Source organism: Pleurodeles waltl, chromosome 11 (assembly GCF_031143425.1).
Source record: "Pleurodeles waltl isolate 20211129_DDA chromosome 11, aPleWal1.hap1.20221129, whole genome shotgun sequence".
NCBI lineage: Eukaryota > Metazoa > Chordata > Amphibia > Caudata > Salamandridae > Pleurodeles > Pleurodeles waltl.
This window is the reverse complement of record NC_090450.1, coordinates 920548203-920569793: the sequence shown is the minus strand read 5'-3', so window position 1 is coordinate 920569793 and position 21591 is coordinate 920548203. Positions and strand designations below refer to the sequence as shown.

The 21591-nt window shown below is 42.1% G+C and overlaps 1 protein-coding gene across 14 annotated transcripts in view; it reads left to right on the top strand.

The window, feature by feature from the left end:
• CLIP1 (CAP-Gly domain containing linker protein 1) overlaps nt 1-21591 on the top strand; it is a 543241-nt gene that overhangs the window by 134074 nt on the left and 387576 nt on the right. For all 14 annotated transcript variants that reach the window (XM_069214950.1, XM_069214948.1, XM_069214943.1 and 11 more), the window contains exons 4-5: nt 8945-9069; nt 16264-16489. In XM_069214950.1, coding sequence (XP_069071051.1) covers nt 8945-9069; nt 16264-16489 — 351 coding nt within the window. The remainder of the gene's footprint in view (nt 1-8944; nt 9070-16263; nt 16490-21591) is intronic.

The following is a 21591-nucleotide window of genomic DNA, read 5'->3' as shown; positions in this document are numbered from 1 at the left end:
CTTTAAAAAAAAAGTTTTTTAATGCAAAGTAAGATATTCTTACCATACCCAACTAGAACATTACTTTTTTCCAGTGAATTTCTAGTGTTTCTTTGACTTACAATACTAAACCAACACCTCCCAATGCTCGAAGCCATGCACAGCGTTGGGTTGGCTGCAGGACCTGGCCTGCAGCCAGGCCCTGCAACTCAGCAGGCAGCCAACCCAAAGCCATGCAAGGCCTTCATCCATTCACTGCACGGGGTTGGACGCAAAGGCTGGCCGCAACCATCCACAGAGGGGCTCTGCACCCAGCTGAAGAGCATAGAGTACCAGCCAGGAATGCTTTAAGCGAATATGGCAAGCTATCCCAGTGTTATTAATTTAATGACCCTGGAGACTTGTTAATTTCCCCTCACCCCCACCCCCACCCAAGTCTTTAAGGCTCTGAGGAACCCATACCCTGGATCCTTATTCTTTTCTTGCACCTCCCACCCCCCCTAAGCCTTTACAAGCCCCAGGGCTTTTTATTTTTGCTTTTTAAGCAGAAGGAGTTGTGCGGGCCTCCTCCTTGATCCTTTATGGACCCCAGAGACCCTATTCCCCTGGGGACTAATGTGGGAGCTACAGTCCCCAAGACACAGCATTGTGTGCGGGGCAGCCTCAGGGCCCCGAAGTCCCCTTACATACACCCATCCTAAATGCAGGGGGAGCTGGCATTGCTCCCACCCTCTGTGAGCAGGTATTCTCCTGACGGGTGGGAGCCAGTATTTTTCTATGCTCCTGCCAGGCAGGAGGCCAGTATTTTTCAAGGCTGCTGATGGACGGAAGCAGTCTGTTTCCCTGCCCCCAAGAGCGCTGGGAGGGAAAAAGTATTTTGTGCTCCCACCTGACTGGAGCATTTTTGCACCTCCTGCCAGGTGGGAGTGCACACTTTTTTCTCTGAGTGCTCTTGTGAGCAGGAAAATTGTCTTGGGAGTGGGCTTTCTGGGACATATCTTTTGAGCCGGCCCCAAGAAATGGGGTCCTCAGCACCTTTGCAGGCTTGGTGAGGACGGGGGCTGCTTGCCTCCCTCCACTTTCATTCTGAATCAGCATCGGTGGATGGGACCCTGGGGGCCTCAAAGAGGTTTGTCACACTATAGCCACGCTCCCTTCAGATGTGGGTTATTTAGATATACAAAGGGTGCTAACGCAATGTGGACATGTGCAAAAGGTGCACCAAAGGCAAGCCCGTCTGCACCCAGACACCGCCCGAGGTAGGAGCCTTGGTTGTTCTGAATCAGCCCTTACACATTACTCCTCTACAGAACTAAAGAACCTGGGGCCACCCTACAGCATGTCTATCACCACATGTTGGATCTTTTTTGTGCAGCACCATTTTGTGGCAAGGGTGGATTTGTACCCCTGATTACACCAAGACACAGTATGAAGGTGAGCATGGTTTCTCAGACTCCGCACATGGCCCATTTTTACTCCCTCAGCTGTCTCATTAGTTGAGCATAAATTTGAAATATATGACTTTCTTGCAGACCACACGCCGACCTCAGTTTTCTTGTCGGAAACTTGGCTTACTTATAATTGTGCACCAGATATTCGTTCAGCTGTCCATCGCAAGGCTTTGCGGGTGCAAGATTGGATAGACAATCTTAAAGAGGGGGTGGAATTGCCATTTATTTTTAAACAGTCTGTGCAATTTATGTTTTTGGAATTAGTTATTTCAGGTTGTGAGGCAGCATTCCCCTCCCGCTCCCCAACCCTATCCAGCAATTTCTCCTTTTCTGGATTCTTGATCTATCTCCCCCCCGGGTCAGGCATCCACCTTTATTACATTGTGGAGCTGGTTGCATGTGGAGTGGTAGGCCACAGGGCCTGGCCAGAGGCCAGGTAACATACAGTAATTACATAATACTTTATTACTTTATGTTAGAAAACAAATTCACTGAGGAAACAAAAAGTTACAGGGACATTATAGTTTAATTGACGTTTTACCCACAAAAAAAACATAGAAATTCAGCAGTTATAGGTATACTTCTAGTTATACTTATCTGAAGAAACTATAACTTGTGGAGTTAAGTAGCTTTAGGCCATGAGTTATAGTTTCTTACAGAAGTATAACTATAAGTATAACTATAACTGCTGAATATGTGTTGGTAAAATGTCAGCTTAACTGTAAGTTTTGAATATATATATATATATATATATATATATATATATATATATATATATATATATATATATAAATATATATGTATATTACATGCAAGGTAGACAGATATCAATGCCGCACTCCAGTCTTCTGTTGTCAAAGCACTTTTATTTTCCAAGAGCAAACAAATGTTTGCTCTTAGAAAATAAAAAAATGAAAGTGCTTTGAGTACAGAAGACTAGAATGCGGCATTGACATTTGTCTACCTTGCATATAATATAACTGGGAAATCGATCTTTCCCTTACTCACTTCACCGATAGTTGAGTGTGCCGCGAGAACTGCTGTGAAGACCGCTTTTCTTTCAAATATATAATATATAATTTCGGGACCAAGACTTGTATTTGTTAAAGGCCTGTCTGATGGTATTACAGTCTGATGTAATGTCAGCGGGGCAAAGCTGTAAGTTGTAAACTCTGATATTTGAGTGAAGTGATTTATAGCCAAAGGCTCTGGGCTAAGACAAAATACCATCAGAAGTCTTTCGAACTAAGGCATTTGTATGGCAGCCTCTCCTTAAAACCGTCTTTAATGCGACTTGGAAATTCAGGGAAGACTTACGCACATGGAGAATAACAATCATAGTTCCCATCTTCATAAAAGATTCCGGTTTAGACACTGGAAACTATTGTCCAGCTTCCCTGTTGGATGGGGCAAAAAAAGTTTATAGCAAGCTACACCTCATGTGTATTCAAGATTGGTTCAAAAGGGACCAGAGTGTAACCGATCTCCAGGCATGCTTTAGAAAAGAAATGGGCAGTGTAACCAGACAATGAGGCTTTACTTCACCTGCATTAAATATGTGAAATGTTAAAGAAATCTACCTTGTTTTTGTCATTTTAGACCTTAAGACAGTATTTGACCTGGTAAATAGAACTCTCCTTTAGTCTACCTTGAAGGTACAAGGGATACCCGATAATCTGCTAGTAGGTCTGCAACAGATCTACTAAAGATCACAGCCAGTGTCAAGTTTGGAACGATGTTGGGGGGGGAAAGTACAGCTGTCTTCCCGATCCCAGTAGGTATCTGTCAAGGTTGCGTATTGGCGCCTATACTGTTTAACTTCCTCATAAATGATGTAGAAAGGCTCCTGCTTGATCTGAACATATTAAAAATGGAGGCTTATAGCAAGAAGAGAGATGACAATGCTCTGCCTGTTGAGAGACTGTGACTGAGACTGAATGATATTGTAACTCCTAAAAATTGCCATCAATGTTAACAAAACACACGGTCATGAAACAAAAAGTCAACCTGAAGAAAGCAGTTCAAATTAGTAGATCTGCTCTCGAGTGTTTGGACACCTTTGATTACCTAAGAATACACTTTGACCATGAATTGTCGTGGGTCAAGCAACCAACACAAAAACTGTCATAAGTCAGAATTTGGGAGCTGTATTTTAACGAAAGAGCAGCCTTGGTGGAATTTCAGGAATGTCCTAGAGGTCTATAAAGTGAAAGCAGTGGCCTCAACCATGTACTGGGACAATTTATGGGGTTTTAGGGAGGTAAACGAGACATAGATGCTTGAAAGCTGCTCCCTTAGAAAAATACGTCATCTTGGAACTGGTACCTTGATGGAGGTGTTACGGTCTGAACTGCATTGAGTCTGCAATCTAGCTAACACCTGTTCTCTACTCAGCTAGACTGTGGACAAATCCTGCAGTGAATGCCTATTTAACCCCTTGACTGCCACGGCGCTGAGGCGCAATGTGTAACCATTTCGTTCTGGTAGAGGCCCTCGGGGGAACACTAGTGCTCCCCCCCAGGGCCTCCCCCCCGAGGGCAGGGCAGGGCTGGGGGGAAAAGGCCCAAAGTGGCATCGGATGATGTCAGCACAAGATTGCATGCTAACCCCATCAGATGTTGCCTCCCATGCTTCCAGCCCGACCAAGGAGAAAGATTAGTTTCTCCTCAGTATGGGGGCAGGGGAGGCAGAGAGGCATGAGCATAGTGATCTTGCTGCAGGAATGCCACTAGACACCAGGGATTTGTTTATTATTTTGAAATTGTTATGAGGGGAGCGACCCCTTGGGAGGGTGGGGTTGGTGGGTGCAAATTGTTTTTAGGCCATAGATCCCCAATAAATGGGGACACCGGTGGGCAGATGGGGCACTTACCCCCGATCCACTCGCTGGGGGGCAGAAAGCCTACTAGATGCCAGGGAATTTAAAAAAACAATAGTGGGGTGTGGCTACCAACCAGTATGGGCATGGTTATGCTCCCATCCCAACTTAAAGGAGTAACAGTCTGTCAGCTCTCCCCCTCCACACTAAAATATCTTAACCTAATGGCAAGCAATAGGACATTTGATTATTTTGGGTTTTAGTTGTACAGTTAGGCCATGAGAGCTTGTCTAATTCTCAAAATCGTCCCACTTGGAATGGTGAGGACTGCACTTTTCAGACTTTGGGGCCTCTGCCATCTAGAAAAATCTACGAGACCTAGACACATATGAAAACTAAACATTTGGATGAATCCAGGGTGGTGTGCTTTACATGCACCCCACACCATTTTCCTACCCGCAATGCCCTGCAAACCTCAAACTTTGCTTGAAATCACACATTTTCCCCACATTTTTTGTGATGGAACCTTCCAGAATCTGCAGGAATCCACAAAATTCCTACCACTCATCATTGTCGCATCTATACTGATAAAATTTCTGCCCCACTTGTCAGCCCAAAAAGATTTTTTTCAAACTTCCCTTTTGGACCCGCTTTGTTTCCCCCCTCATTTTCAACATGTTTTTGGCTCTTCCCTGTCACAGACACTTGGTCCACCTACACAAGTGATGTATCATTTTTATCTGGAGACTAAGGGGAACATTGGGTGTTAGGAAATTTCTGCCGGTGCAGTGATCCTGAGGTTTGCGGAGAATTCTGGCTAAGAAAACACATTGGGATCCACACCAATCAACCACCCACTCTCAAAAAAACCGGTTGTTTTGTATTTGATCCTTTTGATGTGCCCATGTAGTGTTTTGGGGGCATTTCCTACTGCAGGCAGTAGAGTAGGCCTGCCCACACAAGTGAGGTACCATTTTTATCGGGAGACTTGGGAGAATGCTGGGTGGAAGGACATTTGTGGCTCCTCTCAGATTCCAGAATTTTCTATCACCGAAATGTGAGGAACAAGTGTGTTTTTTGCCAAATTTTGAGGTTTGCTGAGGATTCTGGGTAATAGAACCTGGTGAGAGCCCCACAAGCCACCCCATCTTGGATTCTCCTAGGTGTCTAGTTTTCAAAAACGCACACGATTTGGTAGGTTTCCCTAAGTGCCGGCTGAGCTAGAGGCCAAAATCCACAGCTAGGCACTTTGCAAAAAAACAGGTCTGTTTTCTTTGGGAAAATTTGATGTGTCCATGTTGTGTTTTAGGGCATTTCCTGTCGCGAGCACTAGGCCTACCCACACAAGTGAGGTACCATTTTTATCGGGAGACTTGGTAGGAATGCTGGGTGAAAGGAAATTTGTGGCTCCTGTCAGATTCCAGAACTTTCTATCACCGAAATGTGAGGAAAAAGTTGTTGTTTTGCCAAATTTTGAGGTTTGCAAAGGATTCTGGGTTACAGAACCTGATGAGAGCCCAACAAGTCACCCCATCCTGGATTCCCCTAGGTGTTCAGTTTTCAAAAGTGCACAGGCTTGGTAGGATTCCCTAGGTGCCGGCTGAGCTAGAGGCCAAAATCCACAGCTAGGCACTTTCCAAAAACACGTCAGATTGTAATGTAAAAATGTGGTGTGTCCATGTTGTGTTTCCCGTCGGGGCATTAGGCCTATCCACACAAGTGAGGTACAATTTTTATCAGAAGACTTGGGGGAACACAGAATAGCAGAACAAGTGTTATTGCCCCTTATCTTTCTCTATATTTTTTCCTTCCAAATGTAAGATAGTGTGTAAAAAATACATTTATTTGAGAAATGCCCTGTAATCACATGCTAGTATGGGGACCCCGGAATTCAGAGATGTGCAAATAACAACTGCTTCTCAATACCTTATCTTGTGCCCATTTTGGAAATACAAAGGTTTCCTTGATTCCTATCTATATTTCACCAAATGAATTGCTGTATACCCAGTATACAATGAAAACCCATTGCAAGGTGCAGCACCTTTATTGGCTCTGGGTTCCTAAAGTTCCTGATGAACCTACAAGTCCTCTATATCCCTGCAACCACAAGAGTCCAGCAGATGTAACGGTATATTGCTTTTGAAAATCTGACATCACAGGAAAAAATTAGAGTAAAATGTGGAGAAAAAGGGCTGTTTTTCACCTCAATTTCAATATTTTTTTTATTGTAGCTGTTATTTTCTGTAGGAAAACCTTGTAGGATCTACACAAAAGACCCCTTGCTGAATTCAGAATTTTGTCTACTATTCAGAAATGTTTAGGTGTCCGGAATCCAGCATTGGATTCACACCCATTTCTGTCACTAACTGGAATAGCACAAAAAATAGTAAACATGGGGGTATGTCCCAGTAAAATGCCAAAATTGTGTTGAAAATTGTGGTTTTCTGATTCAAGTCTTCCTGTTCATGAAAGCTGGTAATATGGTGATTTTAGCACTGCAATCCCTTTGTTGATGCCATTTTCAGGGGAGAAACCCCAAGCCTTCATCTGCAGGCCTTTTTCCCATTTTTTCTTTAAAAAACGATTTTATTGCTGTATTTTTGCTAATTTCTTGGTCTCCAGGGGAAACCACAAACTCTGGGTACCTCTAGAATCCCTATGATGTTGGAAAAAAGAATGCAAATTTGGCGTGGGTAGCTTATGTGGACAAAAAGTTATGAGGGCCTAAACATGAACTGCTCCAGATAGCCAAAAAAGGCTTGGCACCTGATGGGGAAAAGGCCTGGCAGCGAAGGGGTTAAAATCACTCCTTGATGTTATGGCATGCAAAAGCTCTACAAAAACAGTTTGACTGTCCTAGATTGAGAACACTCTTAAAACAATAGAATGTCCACCCACTGGGTTAACTTGAGTCATCCAAGCACGTTACTTGGAAAATATATGGATTGTATGCCATTAGACCGCTTTACAAGACTGTTTGTCATTGCTTTATCTAAAAGCAAAGACTGTAAAAGTCCACAGACCTATAGCCAGAGATCAATGGAAGCATTTACATAAATTCAGGCAGGTAGGGGGTTCTACTAGTTTTTGCCTAGATATAAAATGGCATACAACAGGAAGCCAAACGGCTGTACACCTGTGATTTGAGCGGACTAGAGATATTGGATCGTTTCATGCTGTTATGCACAGCAACTTTGAAGTTAAGAATGCTCCGTCCTCTATTCTCGAAGCCTGATGTAAGGTAATGTAACGAGATCCCGACTCTGTCCTAGCAGGTGTTTCTTGCTAGTTGCCTCCTATATTGCCTTGGCTTGGAGATTAACGAGAGATGGCTGAATTTACTTCTTCTTTAGAATTGATAGCTGGTTTGACCAATTACTAAATTTTTTAATTTATGCGCATTTTAGCTGAATTGTACACACCTTTTAAATGGTATTTTTTCATTCGGGCATTAACCAAAGAAATAAATTAGTGAATCTACCTTATCATAAATTCAACCCCCCACTATGGCTAAGAACTGTCTGCAGATTGGCGTTCCCTGCGTTTTATAGTTTATCCCATAAGATGCTGTTTGTGTTTCCTATATTTTATTATTTCCAAATGTATTTAACTACGTTAGGCCTACAGACAAGCTCGTGTGTATTCTGCATTAAACGAGCCGTACTTTGAATACAACCGCACCCTCTTTCTCCCCACAGTACTGTACTTATCTCGCGGCTGTTCCATACAGTAATCTTTTACTTCAGGCGGTCTCGAGTCCCGGGACGCTGGCGGATACAAAACAACCACAGCAGAAACTTGAGACCCTCATAACTTGCCGGGCATTAGCAACTAAGCAAATTAGAAAGCTTTACGAAAGAATGTGTCAACTCTTTCTGCGCCGAGTCGTTTTTCGACATGAGGTTGTTTTATTATGCTGCAGAGCTGTCGGGTACTTGACTGTAGTTTGCAATTTGGGCCTTTAAAATTTGGAAGGACGATTTTAATACAGCTTCCTTTGCGAAGATGATGGGCGCATACCACTTACACTCACCAGCTGACCGAAAGAATTCCGTTTGTGATAAAAGCTTTTTGCGCACTTTAATTTTATGACGCTGTGAATTATTTTTTTTGACCCGGCTGCGCTGCAGAATGCAATACACCCTTGGCTAGTAGACGAAGTTAGCTCCTCTGCTCGATTTAGGGGATTAACAAGTGGTTTTTCAGCCACCCAATGTTTTTTTTTTTTTTGCAAATAAGTTTTCTGTAAGGAAGCATTTTCTGAAGTCATCGCTGGTGGAAGAAACTGGGCGGAATTGTTTCATGGTTTTGTTAATTTTTAATGTCAATGATAATTAAAAAAACGTGGTCATCAGTCAGTGACAACCTTTATTGTTATTTTTGGATCCTGAAAGTGTTGCTCAAAAGGTAAACAAGCCCGAGAAATTAATGTATTTAACATGAAGTGAAAGTATTTTGTTTGCTTTATTAATATGTTTCTTCAGTCATCCTGAGACATGTGTTTATTTTATTTTAAGGCTGATGAAGTAAAAGTTAATTGCATAGGAGAAAATGCACTTGGGTTTTGGCAGTTATTTTCTTTCCAGTTGTGTCTTTTGTATAAGCATGCAATTGTGCTCTTTCTTCTTGGTGAGTAATGCCGCTGAGTATACGGAATCCGTTGCCTTCATCATACATATTTATTTTTTCCATTTAGGTTGCTGGTACCAAAGCTGGAGTGATACGGTTTCTAGGGGAGACGGACTTTGCCAAGGGCGAGTGGTGTGGCGTGGAATTAGATGAACCGCTTGGAAAGAATGATGGCGCAGTGGCTGGGACAAGGTTTGTTTTTGTTGAGGTCAAGTTATTCTTTCTGGGATGGAGTGGACTTATATAAATGCATATAGGCATACTTGTTTTAGTAGGCTGTTGCCCAACTTCGAATAACAATCGTGCATGGCACTGCTCTCTCTGATCCTGGGGTGAACCCTACCCTTTTGAACCTTCTTTTTAGACATAGGTTCTTTTTGTCCTCCAACAAAGAATCAGTTGTTAGATCGAGGACTTTTTGTGTATACTCAATATTTCTGTGTTGTGTTTCGAAGTAGCAGCAGCTGTGGTCACAAATTCCGTAAATTCTGCACTAGTAAAATCAAGATACCCAAACATGTGTTAAACAAGCATTTGCAAAGCAATAGCTCACACATTTTCTTGAGTTAGAGCTATTGGCATTGTAACTTCATAACTGGACTTTTCTTGCCACATAAATTGGTCAACCCTGCCTCATAATTTCGTCTTTTCCTGCATAATTCCAGTGACCCTGCATTTAATGAAAGCACTTCCATTTACCTTCTGCCTCTATCTTAAAACATATACAATTATCATATAAACTGTTATTAGAAATAAACTTTTGGCAATAACGTGTAAAGCTCAAAACACCATAACAAAATTATCATTTGGGACGGATTGGAGGGTGTAAGGAAAGAGGGAGTCTGGAATAAAGATTGAGAAGGGGAGGGGCATGGTAACGGTGTCAAGGGCCCTGGAATAAGAAAGGAAAATGGTTGACTGGAATTCCAATTGGAAAATACAGCAGTAAGTTCAGTGAGGCCCGTAGGTCTCTGGGCCCCGGTGCCATTGCACCTGTTGCTCCATTGATAACTAGGCCTCAGGAGAGAAAGCGGATGGGGCAGAAAAAGAAAAACAAAAGCAATACAACAGACAACAGTAAGAAAGAGAAGGGGTCGCAAAGAAATAAAAGAAAGAAGGGAAAGAAAGAGCGAGAAAATGAAAACACACCTAAGAAGAAATAGAGCAAACGTGTGAAACAAAATAAAAAAGGGAAGGAAGCAAGCGAACGAAAGGTTAAGAGGAAAAAATAAGTGTGAAAAGAAAGAGAAAATTGAACATTAGGGAAAATAAGAGATGGTGAGAGAAACAAGCAGCGAAAGAACTAGGGCATGTATGTACTGACACATTTGCCACAGAATGGGAAAACCACTTTGACACTTCGGATCCCGACAAGTAACTTATGGCTTCCACATACAGACGGGAAAAAGAGGGATTTATAGTAAAACATTAATTGACAGATAAAGGTAAAAAAACACCAGAGAAAGGAAGGAAGAAAGTTGTTAAAAAATAAAAAAGTGAAAGGACGCATACCGAGTCAAAGGAAAGAACAAATAAAAAAGACAAAGAAAGAATGAAGGGAAAATAAAAAAATAATGAAAGAATGAACGCCTGATGAAGAAAAAAGAGAGGAACGAAACAACAAAAGAAATAACGAATTTTTTTGCAAGTTTGAAAGAGGAGGTAACAAGAGGGAAATAAAAAAAAAAAAAGGAGAGGAGTAGAAATAAACAGTTGAAAGAAAGAGCGAAACTGTTAACGTGGATTTTAAGAGCTGGAAAGAGAAGTGGATAAGAAAGAAAATATATCGCGAGTAAACAGAGTAAAGGAAAGAATGGAGTGAAATAGGTGAAACAGACCCTCCCAAATAAAGATGGCAGCTAAGAATAGATTTAATTGGCCCCTCCACATCCTCAAATAGAAGTCAAAGTGTGGAACAGCACGGAGCACTGCAGAAAAGCAGGGGGGTGCATTAGCAGAGTTGTATGTGAACCCAAATACATCAATATTGGGACACTTCAGATCAAGATTGAGGGTATAGACAGAGCTGTGTCCAGGCCCAGTGATGGAATAACAGAAAGGAAGCGGGTGAGGAATAGGGTGCTGCAGGTTGGGGTTGAGGTGCACTGACAGAGTTGTATGTGGGCTGCAGTAATTGAATAGTACTGGGCACACAAGGTCAGAAGTTAGGGATGTTATTAGAGCTTTGTGGGGAACCTAGTATTGGTGTGCCAGTGTTGCCAGGTGTTAGCTTGGAGGTGCCTTGGTGAAGCTGCAAGTGGTGCCCAGCATGGGCATGGCATTGCCACTGAACCACAGAAGTGAGGATTCCTGAAGGGTGTTTGTGTGAGCCTTAGTACGGAGAAGAAATGTGCACTGAATGTTAGAATTGATGGATTCTGGCAGAGCTGTGGTGGTTCCCATCAACAGTGGCGTTGAATGTTAGACTTGAGGTGCACTGACCGAGCTGTGTTTTTAATTTTTGGGTCCAGTATTGGCTTGGCAGTGGGACTGAATATTAGAATTGAGCTGCTGTAATGGCACTGTGTGTGAGCGGGGTCCCACTATAGGGAAGGAAGTGACCTTGCCAGGGTAGAACTATGAACTGATGAAGCTGTGCCCGAAGTCCCAGTACCGGAGCAGCAGTGTGTACTGACTGTAAGAACTGAGGTGCTCTTGCAGACAGCATGCATGGGGTTCCTGGCACTAGCATGGCTGAGGGCTTGGAGTGTGTGAACGGAGGTTCACTGATGGAGCTGTGCCCGAGATCCCAGTACTGGAGCAGCAGAGTGTTCTGACAGGAAGAACTGAGATGCTCTGGCAGACAGCATGTGTGATGTGCATTAGTGCACCTGAACGGAGGTGCACTATTGGAGCTGCGCCTGAGGTCCCAGTACTGGAGCAGCAGAGTGTACTGACTGAAAAAGCTGAGGTGCTGAGGGAGTGAGTGAGTGAGTGAGAGAGAGAGAGAGACAGAGAGAGAAAAAAAGTGCCTTACAGACCAGATAACCATGACAAAGTGTAATTATACTGTAGTTGGTCCCTGCTCCCACACAGAAGGAGGAACAAAGAGACATGACTGACCAGTAGCAAGCAAGGATTTTTAAAGGGTGGAAACTAACAAATGAAATAGCTGGAAGGCCACAGAAGAACTATACTTAAAAGTATACAAGAGGTCGTACGCTTACACTCAACCTAAAAAATGAAATTAAGAGCAGGAGGAAAGTCAATGTTCATAAGAACTGGCTTGTGTATAACTTTACTGTTATTAACAACGAAACCCTGTTTTGACTGATTGAGTAACACACACATTGTGACATTTCAGAAAACAAGCATTGACAAAGCCAAATGTCTTTTCTTAGCAATCAGGTGTAATGTTTTATTTTTTAAATGCAAGTTTATAACACTTAAATATTAATAAAGAAATAGTGACAAAAGTGTGCTGCTCCAATACCTCTTAGCCATATACTTGCAATAAAAAATGTAAATTTAAAATTAATTAACTATTGCGTATCGTTTTAAAACCTGACATTTGAAATGTAGCCTTACATCAATCTAGAGAATGAAGCTAGGGCCAAAGACTACCTTTGAGTGCCTTGATCATTTTTACTTCAAGATTTAGTGGCCCAAACACTGTGAACTCTTCTGATGCTGCTGAGCATTGGGACCTGTCCCTGGTCAACAGTTAAAATAAAAAGCTGGGACTTCATATTCAACTCTTGCTTGCTTTTAAACAGATAAGAGGTGGTCAAGACCTCCAACAATTTCCACAGCATTCCCGGAGCCAAACCACCACATAGTGCTAACTAGATCTCTGGTGACTGCTTAATTGCACTGCAATATTGTTTGTCAGTCTCCATAAGGAACTCCAAAATAGTCATCAAGGCATGCAAAACCAGGTGGCTACACTGAGTGTCAATCTCAGAAGACTCCGATACATGATACTAACCCTAAAAGCCCTCTGTTGCCCACCATTGGCTACCAGCATAAAATTGAATGTTCTATGTGTGATACACCAGGCCTTTTAGTGCAAAGGACCAAAGATCATTTAAAATCTGCATACCAGACATAACCCTTTGATTTCATATCAAGACCGGAGGCAAATGGCCGAAACCTTAACTCAGAACAATGTGAGTTGGTTGCCGAAAACAGTGGAGTGCCCTCAGTATTAGCAGAGAGCACAGGCTGATCATCTGCAGCTCAAGACTATGTTAGCAACACAATTGTTTGAAATGATGTTGAACTAACCTTTATCATCTTAAATTAAAACAAATACTATGGCAAAAACGGCATGTGTCTGATGATCATTGAACCTTTAGAAATGGGGCCCAATGATGGAATTGGTGAGGTTGAACTCTAATTACCAGACTGAGCACTAAGATAAGTTTAGTATACTTAACTGCTTGTCTGATGTTACACAGGAGACAGTGATAGATGAATACCAATCAGTGATTCAGTTTTGTTTTTTAAATGAACTGCCTGCAAGAGGTAGTCAATTTCTTCTACTCTTTTCACCCCACTGCGTACCCCCTTGCTTCCAACCCAGACACTGCACCCATTATTTAACCCCCGAAGTGAAGCAGGTGGATCTTACCAGCACTTGTACAAATTGGTGCCTGACTGGAATGTGCTAACACTATTGAGCTCTGAAACAGCTAGGACTTCACTAGCCACGTTTGCCCCAACCTTAAAATGAAGAACTAGACGATGAGTTAGACACCCAAACTTGACTAATTTCCTCCTCGTTGTCAGGGTTCTGAGCCCGATCTCCCCCAAATGCAACTTCTCATCACAGTAGCAAGTGATGATGGGCTCAATAGAAATAACGGACCCAACAGCGATATGTAGATACTGTACAAAATCCAAAGAAGATACATTTATACACTGACATTTGTGACTGATTTCACAGTAGTGCAATACATTCAGCATGGGTTGTACTGCAGTACCTGGAAAATGCTAACAGTGTGGCACAATGCATCAACTTTGAGCAAGACAAACTGCATGTACAAATTTACCTCAGTAAAGCTTGCATTTATTGTAGAAGGTGGAGTACCAGAACGAATATTGTCTCTTGCTTTGTGACTAATTAAATGTCCTGAGTTTTAATCTCTAAAATTCAGGTTGTAGCTCAGTTAATGATTTGTACTTCAGTCCAGTTAAACTGCATGCTTTACAATAATGGTATATTGGAACGTGTTATGTGGCTGTACTGCCATTTGATAAAGTTTGTTTTGACCAATGACTTTGTGTTTCACCACTGCGCATATTAGTTGCTCAATGTTCACCAGTAGCACATGGTATGTTTTGTTCAGTTGAGCCGCCTATGGGCTTTGACATGGCATTAGCCATTACTTTCTGTATTCAGTTTAGCCGCCTATGGGCTTTGACATTGCATTAGTCATTACATTCTGTATTCTGCCTATTGGCTTTGACATGCTGTATCCAGTCTAGCCGCCTATTGGCTTTGACATTGCATGCCTATTGACTTTGACATGATGTATTCAGTTTAGCTGCCTATTGACTTTGACATGCTATTAGATATTCTGCCTATTGGCTTTGACATGATATCATATATTACATTTTGTATTCAGCTCCGCTGCCTATTGGCTTTGACATGATATCACATATTACATTTTGTATTCAGCTCCGCTGCCTATTGGCTTTGACATGATATTATACATTGCATTTTATATTCAGCTCAGCTGCCTATTGGCTTTGACATGATATTATACATTGCATTTTGTATTCAGCTCAGCTGCCTATGGGCTTTGACATGATATAAGACATTGCATTTTGTATTCAGCTTAGATGCTTATTGGCTTTGACATGACACTAGACATTGCATTTGATATTTAGGTTAGCTGCCTATTGCCTTTAACATGACATTGCATTTGATATTTAGGTTAGCTGCCCATTGCCTTTAACGTGGAGATAGACATTGCAGTTGAGAATCCAAGCTGTATTTTTCCAAGCTGTGTTTTTGAACCAAGATGTTTTTCTCACAGTAGACTAGACATGATAAGAGAGAGTACATGGGTGTTGTTCTCTCTGCTTGAGCTTGAGCTTGGGAACAGGAGTAGTCTTGGAGACCTGGCCAGTCTCCAAAAGGCTTGCTCAGTTTCCCAGGTCTGAGAGGAGGGGGCACACCTTTGTAACGAATGTAACAGGCTGCAGAGGGTCAGATTCGAATCTGCCGGACCTCGTGCTGGAGCTTGGCGCAGGCTGCCAGCAATCCCGTGTGGGTAGATGAATCTCTCTTTCTCGCGGCTGACAGGGGTCATCAGCTTGCAGACCTTAGAAAGATGAAGCTGTAGATAGTTCCCACACGGTGAAGTATTTGTTTTGCTTTGCATTCAATATCTTATAAATATAACCTGCTGTGTATATTGCAAACTGATATATTTTGTTTGATTAACGCGGACTTGAAAGCTACTAATTCGTCATTCATAAATGTTGTGGTTGGGGAAGAATTAACAACAATAAAAGTCTTCTTTGACCTCACAAGTGCATTTCTAGTGGTTTATGTATGTGCTTAGAAACTAGAGAAGAGGAAAGCACTACAGTGGCACATGTTCATAGGACATTCTTTTTTCCGTAAGAGATTCTTACTCTGCAGATGTGTGACTGATAGTGCAGTAGGTGTTCCGCAGTTGAAATGCCAGGTTGTCACATTTCATTGTGTTTGTTATTTGCAGTGAAGTGTAGTTCTGTAAATCTGTCGCACATCTGGAAAAAAAATCTCTTGGTGTAAGTGGAACGCCCCTAAAAAAAGAACATTTGCCTGCTTCTCTCCTGTGAAGTGGTTTTGAAGACCACTTAAATGGTTTTATTTGGTACAAAGTTAACTTCAGTCCTGTTATTCCTTCTGTGGCTGACAAGGACGTTGGGTTGGGCTAAGCCTGCTTGATCAGCTGCAGCAGCACTACTAAGTGGCTTCCTTCGCAAGACAGCACTTAAGGAAAGAAATGAACACATCTTGTGTGCTGTGTTACCAATCTCTGAATTAATTAATGATTAGGGGACAACGTTAAGAGCGTATGTTGGCAGTTGGAGAGTTCTTGGTAATTAGTGGCTCCTTGAAAAACTACAGTACTCATAAGTTCAATTAATGGTAAGTCATAATCAAATGAAGAACTATAAAGTTGGAATGCCGGATTCGTAATGTACACCTTACTCTGCGAGTTGTGGAAACAAATTGTATTTGCTCTGTTAACTAATAGAAAATAAAATGTAAGTAATTAAAGCATCCAAATGCTACTTAAAATGACAATTAACCTTTTTATATATAAATGTAACAAACATTTTGATTAGCAGCATGTGTGCTATTTAGAGGCAGTCAGATACAGATGATGATGGTGCATTAAATGCCTACTTACAATCTTGTTAACTTTTGCAACTGTTTTCAAGGTATTTTCAGTGCCAGGCGAAGTATGGGTTGTTTGCGCCGGTCCACAAAGTGACAAAGATTGGATTTCCATCGACCACACCAGCTAAAGCCAAGACCACTGTACGGAAGCTGGCCGTCACGCCTTCAACCCCGGCTACTCTCAAGCGCAGTCCAAGTGCTTCATCCCTCAGCTCTCTCAGCTCTGTGGCATCGTCTGTGAGCAGCAAGCCAAGCCGCACAGGACTGGTACGTTCACATCTGCTTTACTGCTCTTATCCATTTGATACTGCTGCAGTTACACCAGTGCATGCAGGAATGTTATACACAAACAGAAAAAATGTCCAGCAAACATTGCGTAGCTTGCAATTTGTTCTCTTCTGGTTTGCTTCTTGTTGATAGATTTAACCAAAGTACACCTGCCCTTGGCCACATCCACACTCTTCTCCTTGTTATATTGCTATTGGATCATTTTATGTGGGTGTAACAAACTGGGTACAATGCTGGGCTTCCCGGTGCAGTCTCACAGACTTGCTTAGGAAAAGGTTTACTTGTAATTTCCAAATGTGTGCTCTTACACCTGTAAACAGTCTAGTCTTCAGAAGGCAAGACAAGCGGTTTTCAGCTGTACTGCAGGTTACCCAGATTTGCCCTGAATGAGCCTGCATCTGTTACTAGATGATATGAGTGGAGTGGTCTTGTTCTGTGCAGGCCTGCATACCAGAATACTTTACCTTGTCCCAAATCAGACGTCCTGTCTTCTAATCCCGGAGTTTCTGTGAGGCAGTGTTTTTTTAATAAGTCCTCAAGGAGGTTGGGAGAGCAGGTCCACTCTACCATAAAATTATTGTGGCTGTATACATTTGGGGATACAATAAAATGTGAATTAGCACACTAAAGAAGAAATGTCTCGCCCATTCAAAGGAAGCCTGTTTTTCATTTCACAATGTGATCTGGACACAGTCTAATAAGGAGTAGATCCACCTTATACAAAGAAGGGAATGAGTGATGATATCCTGTTTCAAACTTTGATTATTGGCAAGAAATTGAGAGGACTGAAAATAGGATAGCAGATTTTTAAATTACTATTTAGTAAGTAGTTTATTATAAAATATATCTAAACAACCATAGTAAGTTATTTGCAGTAACATGGACTGAGTAATTGGGTTAAAGGTGCTGTTAAAGACTTTAGAGATTCCCATAAGGAAGAGCTTTAATTCATACAAAGAAAAGAACCAATCATAAGGCAAGTGAGGAAGTGCACTGTCCTTTTTTTATTGTAGCACAATTCCCTCTTATCAGCTCGGTCTTGATACAGCTAACTTTGAAGTCAGAAATATGATGTTTTGGAAACATGTTTGGAATCCTTTCTAATAACTGTGGAAGCTGACTAATGATTTAATCTCAGTAAATTGTGCAGAAATGCTTTCAATTGTAGGATGTATCAAACCAAAGTTCACAATGACAAACACAAGGGTGATGAACAGAATCGTTGATTTAATCTTAGACTGGAATGTCACCCTGAGTAATTGCCAGTGGCTATCTTTTTTTTGTCCACTATGCTATAATAGACCTGCTTCATGCAAATTAGTACTGACCTTGTTCCTCAAGGAAATAGTTCATCACAAACTGCCAGGCCAGCCCACCTCCAGAAGTGACATAAAAGCAGCCCCAGACCTGTTTTGGCCAATTTGGGCCTCATTCGGAGGGGGCAGCTTGAGTGCTATGATCCAGTGAGCAGAGGACCCATGTCTGCGCATAAACATCTCACTTGGGTGTCAGCTGCAACAGACAACAAGGTTGAGGGATGGATTGCTTGAATTAATCTCAGCCTCTTTCAATTGCTCGGGTTGCATTTGTGTCCATTGTTTTTCATGCACCATGCAACGCTAGCCTGACACCACCTTTTGCAAGTCAGTAATGAATTTAGACCTCATGTGAACAGTCCATCCTGAACTGCCAGATAATGCCCCCTTCCAGAAAGTAGGAACGCAAGCAACCTCAGATTGGTTTCGGTGTATTTGAGCATCGTCAGTAGGGTGCAGCTTGAGTCCAATGGCAGAATCATCCAAGTGTATTCAATGATTTTATGTCACACTTGCCATCCAGTTTGAGTATAGCAAAAACGCTAAAACCACCCTACTTGTGCATCATGTGAGATGATTTTATGATGTGTAAAGATGACCATGAAACAAACCTAAAAACCCACATTGTGCTTTTAAGAGTCTAAAACATCTTCTCACTAGGAATTGAGGGCCTTGTAAAATAGTGTCTAGTAAGGACAAACATCTCCCTGTCAGCATGCTCAATTGTTTCCAACTGCAGCTTGAGGGAGATAGAGCCTACAGATGAGGCACAACCCACCTCCTGCCTGAACAGAGAGAGCACATAATGCTTCTCCCAATCAGGACAGCTGTTCCCCTCTACCCGGATACCCAGCCCCACCCATTGCCCCCTCCCTGGAATCGAGGAAAAAAACAGTGCAAAAAAGCCAGTAATTCTCTGTTAGTGTGGTAGGTCTCCATTCCATGTACACAAGCTCGTAATGGCCGGATTGAGGTGCAGGGATACTGGCCAGAATCGCAGATTCCAGGTCCCCGAGTCCTTGCACCTTAATCCAGCCAACCTGTAATAAGGGCTTACGTCAGTGTCTTTCTGTGAGATTCTTAATGCCTTTTTCATCTAAGTCTAAAAACAGATTCCTTAGATCTTCCATTGACTTATCTTTCTTGGTTCTGGCTCAGGCACTCGCACCAGAATGTTGAAAAGTCTTTGTCCTGAAGAAGAGTATAACCACCTTATCAGGCAGTAATATCTTATTATTACCAAGGGCATTTAGAACCTCTGTCTCGGGGACCACTTGCTGAACAACCCTGTTTTAAGACATACTCTAGCAAACGTGCTCTACATTTTTTATGTACTTATCTCGATATCTGGCAAAAGCTTGTGGCGTAGACCTTTTTTTTTGTTGTTGCTGATTTACATATAACAGGGCTCCCCTGTAAATGAGAACATCTTTCCAGTGAACTCAAACTCAATGAATGGTGATCACTACTGCACTATGAAATAGGGTAGACATGTCTCCATTCGCCATAGGACACAAGGCAAAACGTTGTAATCTGCTAAGTCTGAGTTAAATTCTCTGTAATGTTGGGATGAAACAGTATTACGTTTCCAGCACGACAGTCTCCTCATCTCCTTCACAGGATCCTTGGTAGTCCTCAACATTGAAAGTCTCTGTCCATGTGCAGGATTCTGTATCACTTTATAAAAAGAAAACTTAAAAAACACTCATTGTTTTATGAGCCTGTATGAAGGCAACATTAACTAAATATGTACTTATTATTTTAAAAACAATCCAACCAGAATGAAAATGACCCTAGACTGAAAAAACAAGGCTCATTTTACTCTTTTTAAGTTCTTTTTACGTGCAGCAAAATAGAGCTGCTTAGGCAGAGCTGAAAAGAAATACTGTTCCTTCAAGGAAGTCAGCTGCTGCACTGCTCATCTGTGACCTAGTAATTTTGCACTTCTGTGTGAAGTGTCTCTGAGCACTAGACTCTGCCCTTGAAAACCTATTGAGGCAGGAAAACTACCAATTTGTAACTCTTCTAATATTAACTACGAAGCTTTCAGTGTTTACGCTTTTTCCCACATATTTTTTTAAAGCAATCTTTTCATTCTGTTTTTCATGATGTTTCCACTCGCAGGCATTTCACCTATTGTATACTGTCCCACTTGTGAGCAAAGAGAAGTACAAATTAAGACGCTGAGTGTACTGTGACTTCCTAATTCACACACTCGGAAAGAGAGTGGCTTGTGCTTAGGCCCCATGAGGGCATCAGGGTGTGAGGCAACCTAGAGAGTCCTTAATGATTTTCTAATCAAAAGCTGGTTCAAGGTCATAGGCTTCTGATCAGACTAGTGGATGCGTTCCTTCTGCCTCCCTGTCTTTGCCATCCCAGAAGCCGAAATGGCAACACAGTACTGCCAGCTGCAGTATTACTAGTCCCTCCTTTCTCTCTGAAGATTTTTAGCATCGAAGAACAGGTAACCAGCTACTTGACTGCTGCTGCATTGGTCATAATAGCAAATACACTGTACACAAAGGACCTATTCGATGATGAGGCATATTTTGCCTTTGAGGCAAACATCATTGATGGCTGTTAACATTATCTTTGCATAGAGACATTCTTCACTGTGGCATGGAGAGGAGGGTGACGAGAATTAAAGTTTTCTTCCGTGGAAGCCTGCATTTATTATTCACTGAGGCAATAGCCAGGTGCAAAGCACATCTCATCTAGAGATGCAACATCCTGGCTGGTGAATTGAAAAGGCGCCTCATACAGTTAAAGAGGAGGAAGTCACTGGCATCCATGGAGCCTCTGCCTAGTTAAAAAAAAGAACTATGCTTTAAGAAGATTTACCTAGAAAACAAAGGATGCATGGCTCTTGGCAAAAACACATCTTCCATTAAGATACAGGTCTCACATTCCTAGACAGTCTTGGATAGAAAGAGAGTCTTGTGCAGATGATATGTGACTGCTTATGCAGACATGTCCCCCTCTTGTCCTCTCTGAATGTTTGTTACTCATGTAACAACTTTCCAGTGTGTCTTGGCTAGAGGCCACCTCTATAACAAGATCGTCTGGGATCTCTGAAACATTTAGTAACACTGTGCACCATTCAGTCACTCCTCTTACCGGTTCCGGGTCAGCACTTACTGCATCAGCGCTGGAGTTTTTTTTTTCCTTCTACCACCAATGGAGTTGCTTCACACTTATTGATCTGTGAGCCTCTTGAGAAAGGCCCTCATTTTCTGAGAATGAATTCTGAATGAATTAGCCTCTCAGCCTTCTCGTCATTGGCACCTGCAGAAAATCAGAGTAATAGATTACATGTAGTGGGCAGCGAACTCTGGCATTGTGCTTCTAGTGCAAAGAGAGCAACTACCGTCCATTATCAGAAAATATGTCTGCACTAATCAAGAAATATTAAGCAAAATACTCTTGTTTTCTAGCCATATTATTAGTGCTGCATTGGACCCCATGCATCTGGCAGCTCGTGGGTATTGTCATGGCATGCCCATGAGAAGATCTTCTGGTCTAAAATTGACTGGTCTCAGACTTGATACCCTTTGAGTTCTGTTTAAACCACATTAAATCAGAGATGTGACAAGGAAGGGTGGGGGTTGCGAAAGGGGCATTATGCTCCAGGCCCAGTGCTACCTAGGGCTCTACTCTCTTTAACCCCTTCGCTGCCGGGCCTTTTCCCCTCCTGTGCCGAGCCTTTTTTTGGCTATTTGGCAGTTCGCGCTTAGGCCCTCATAACGTTTTGTTCACATAAGCTAC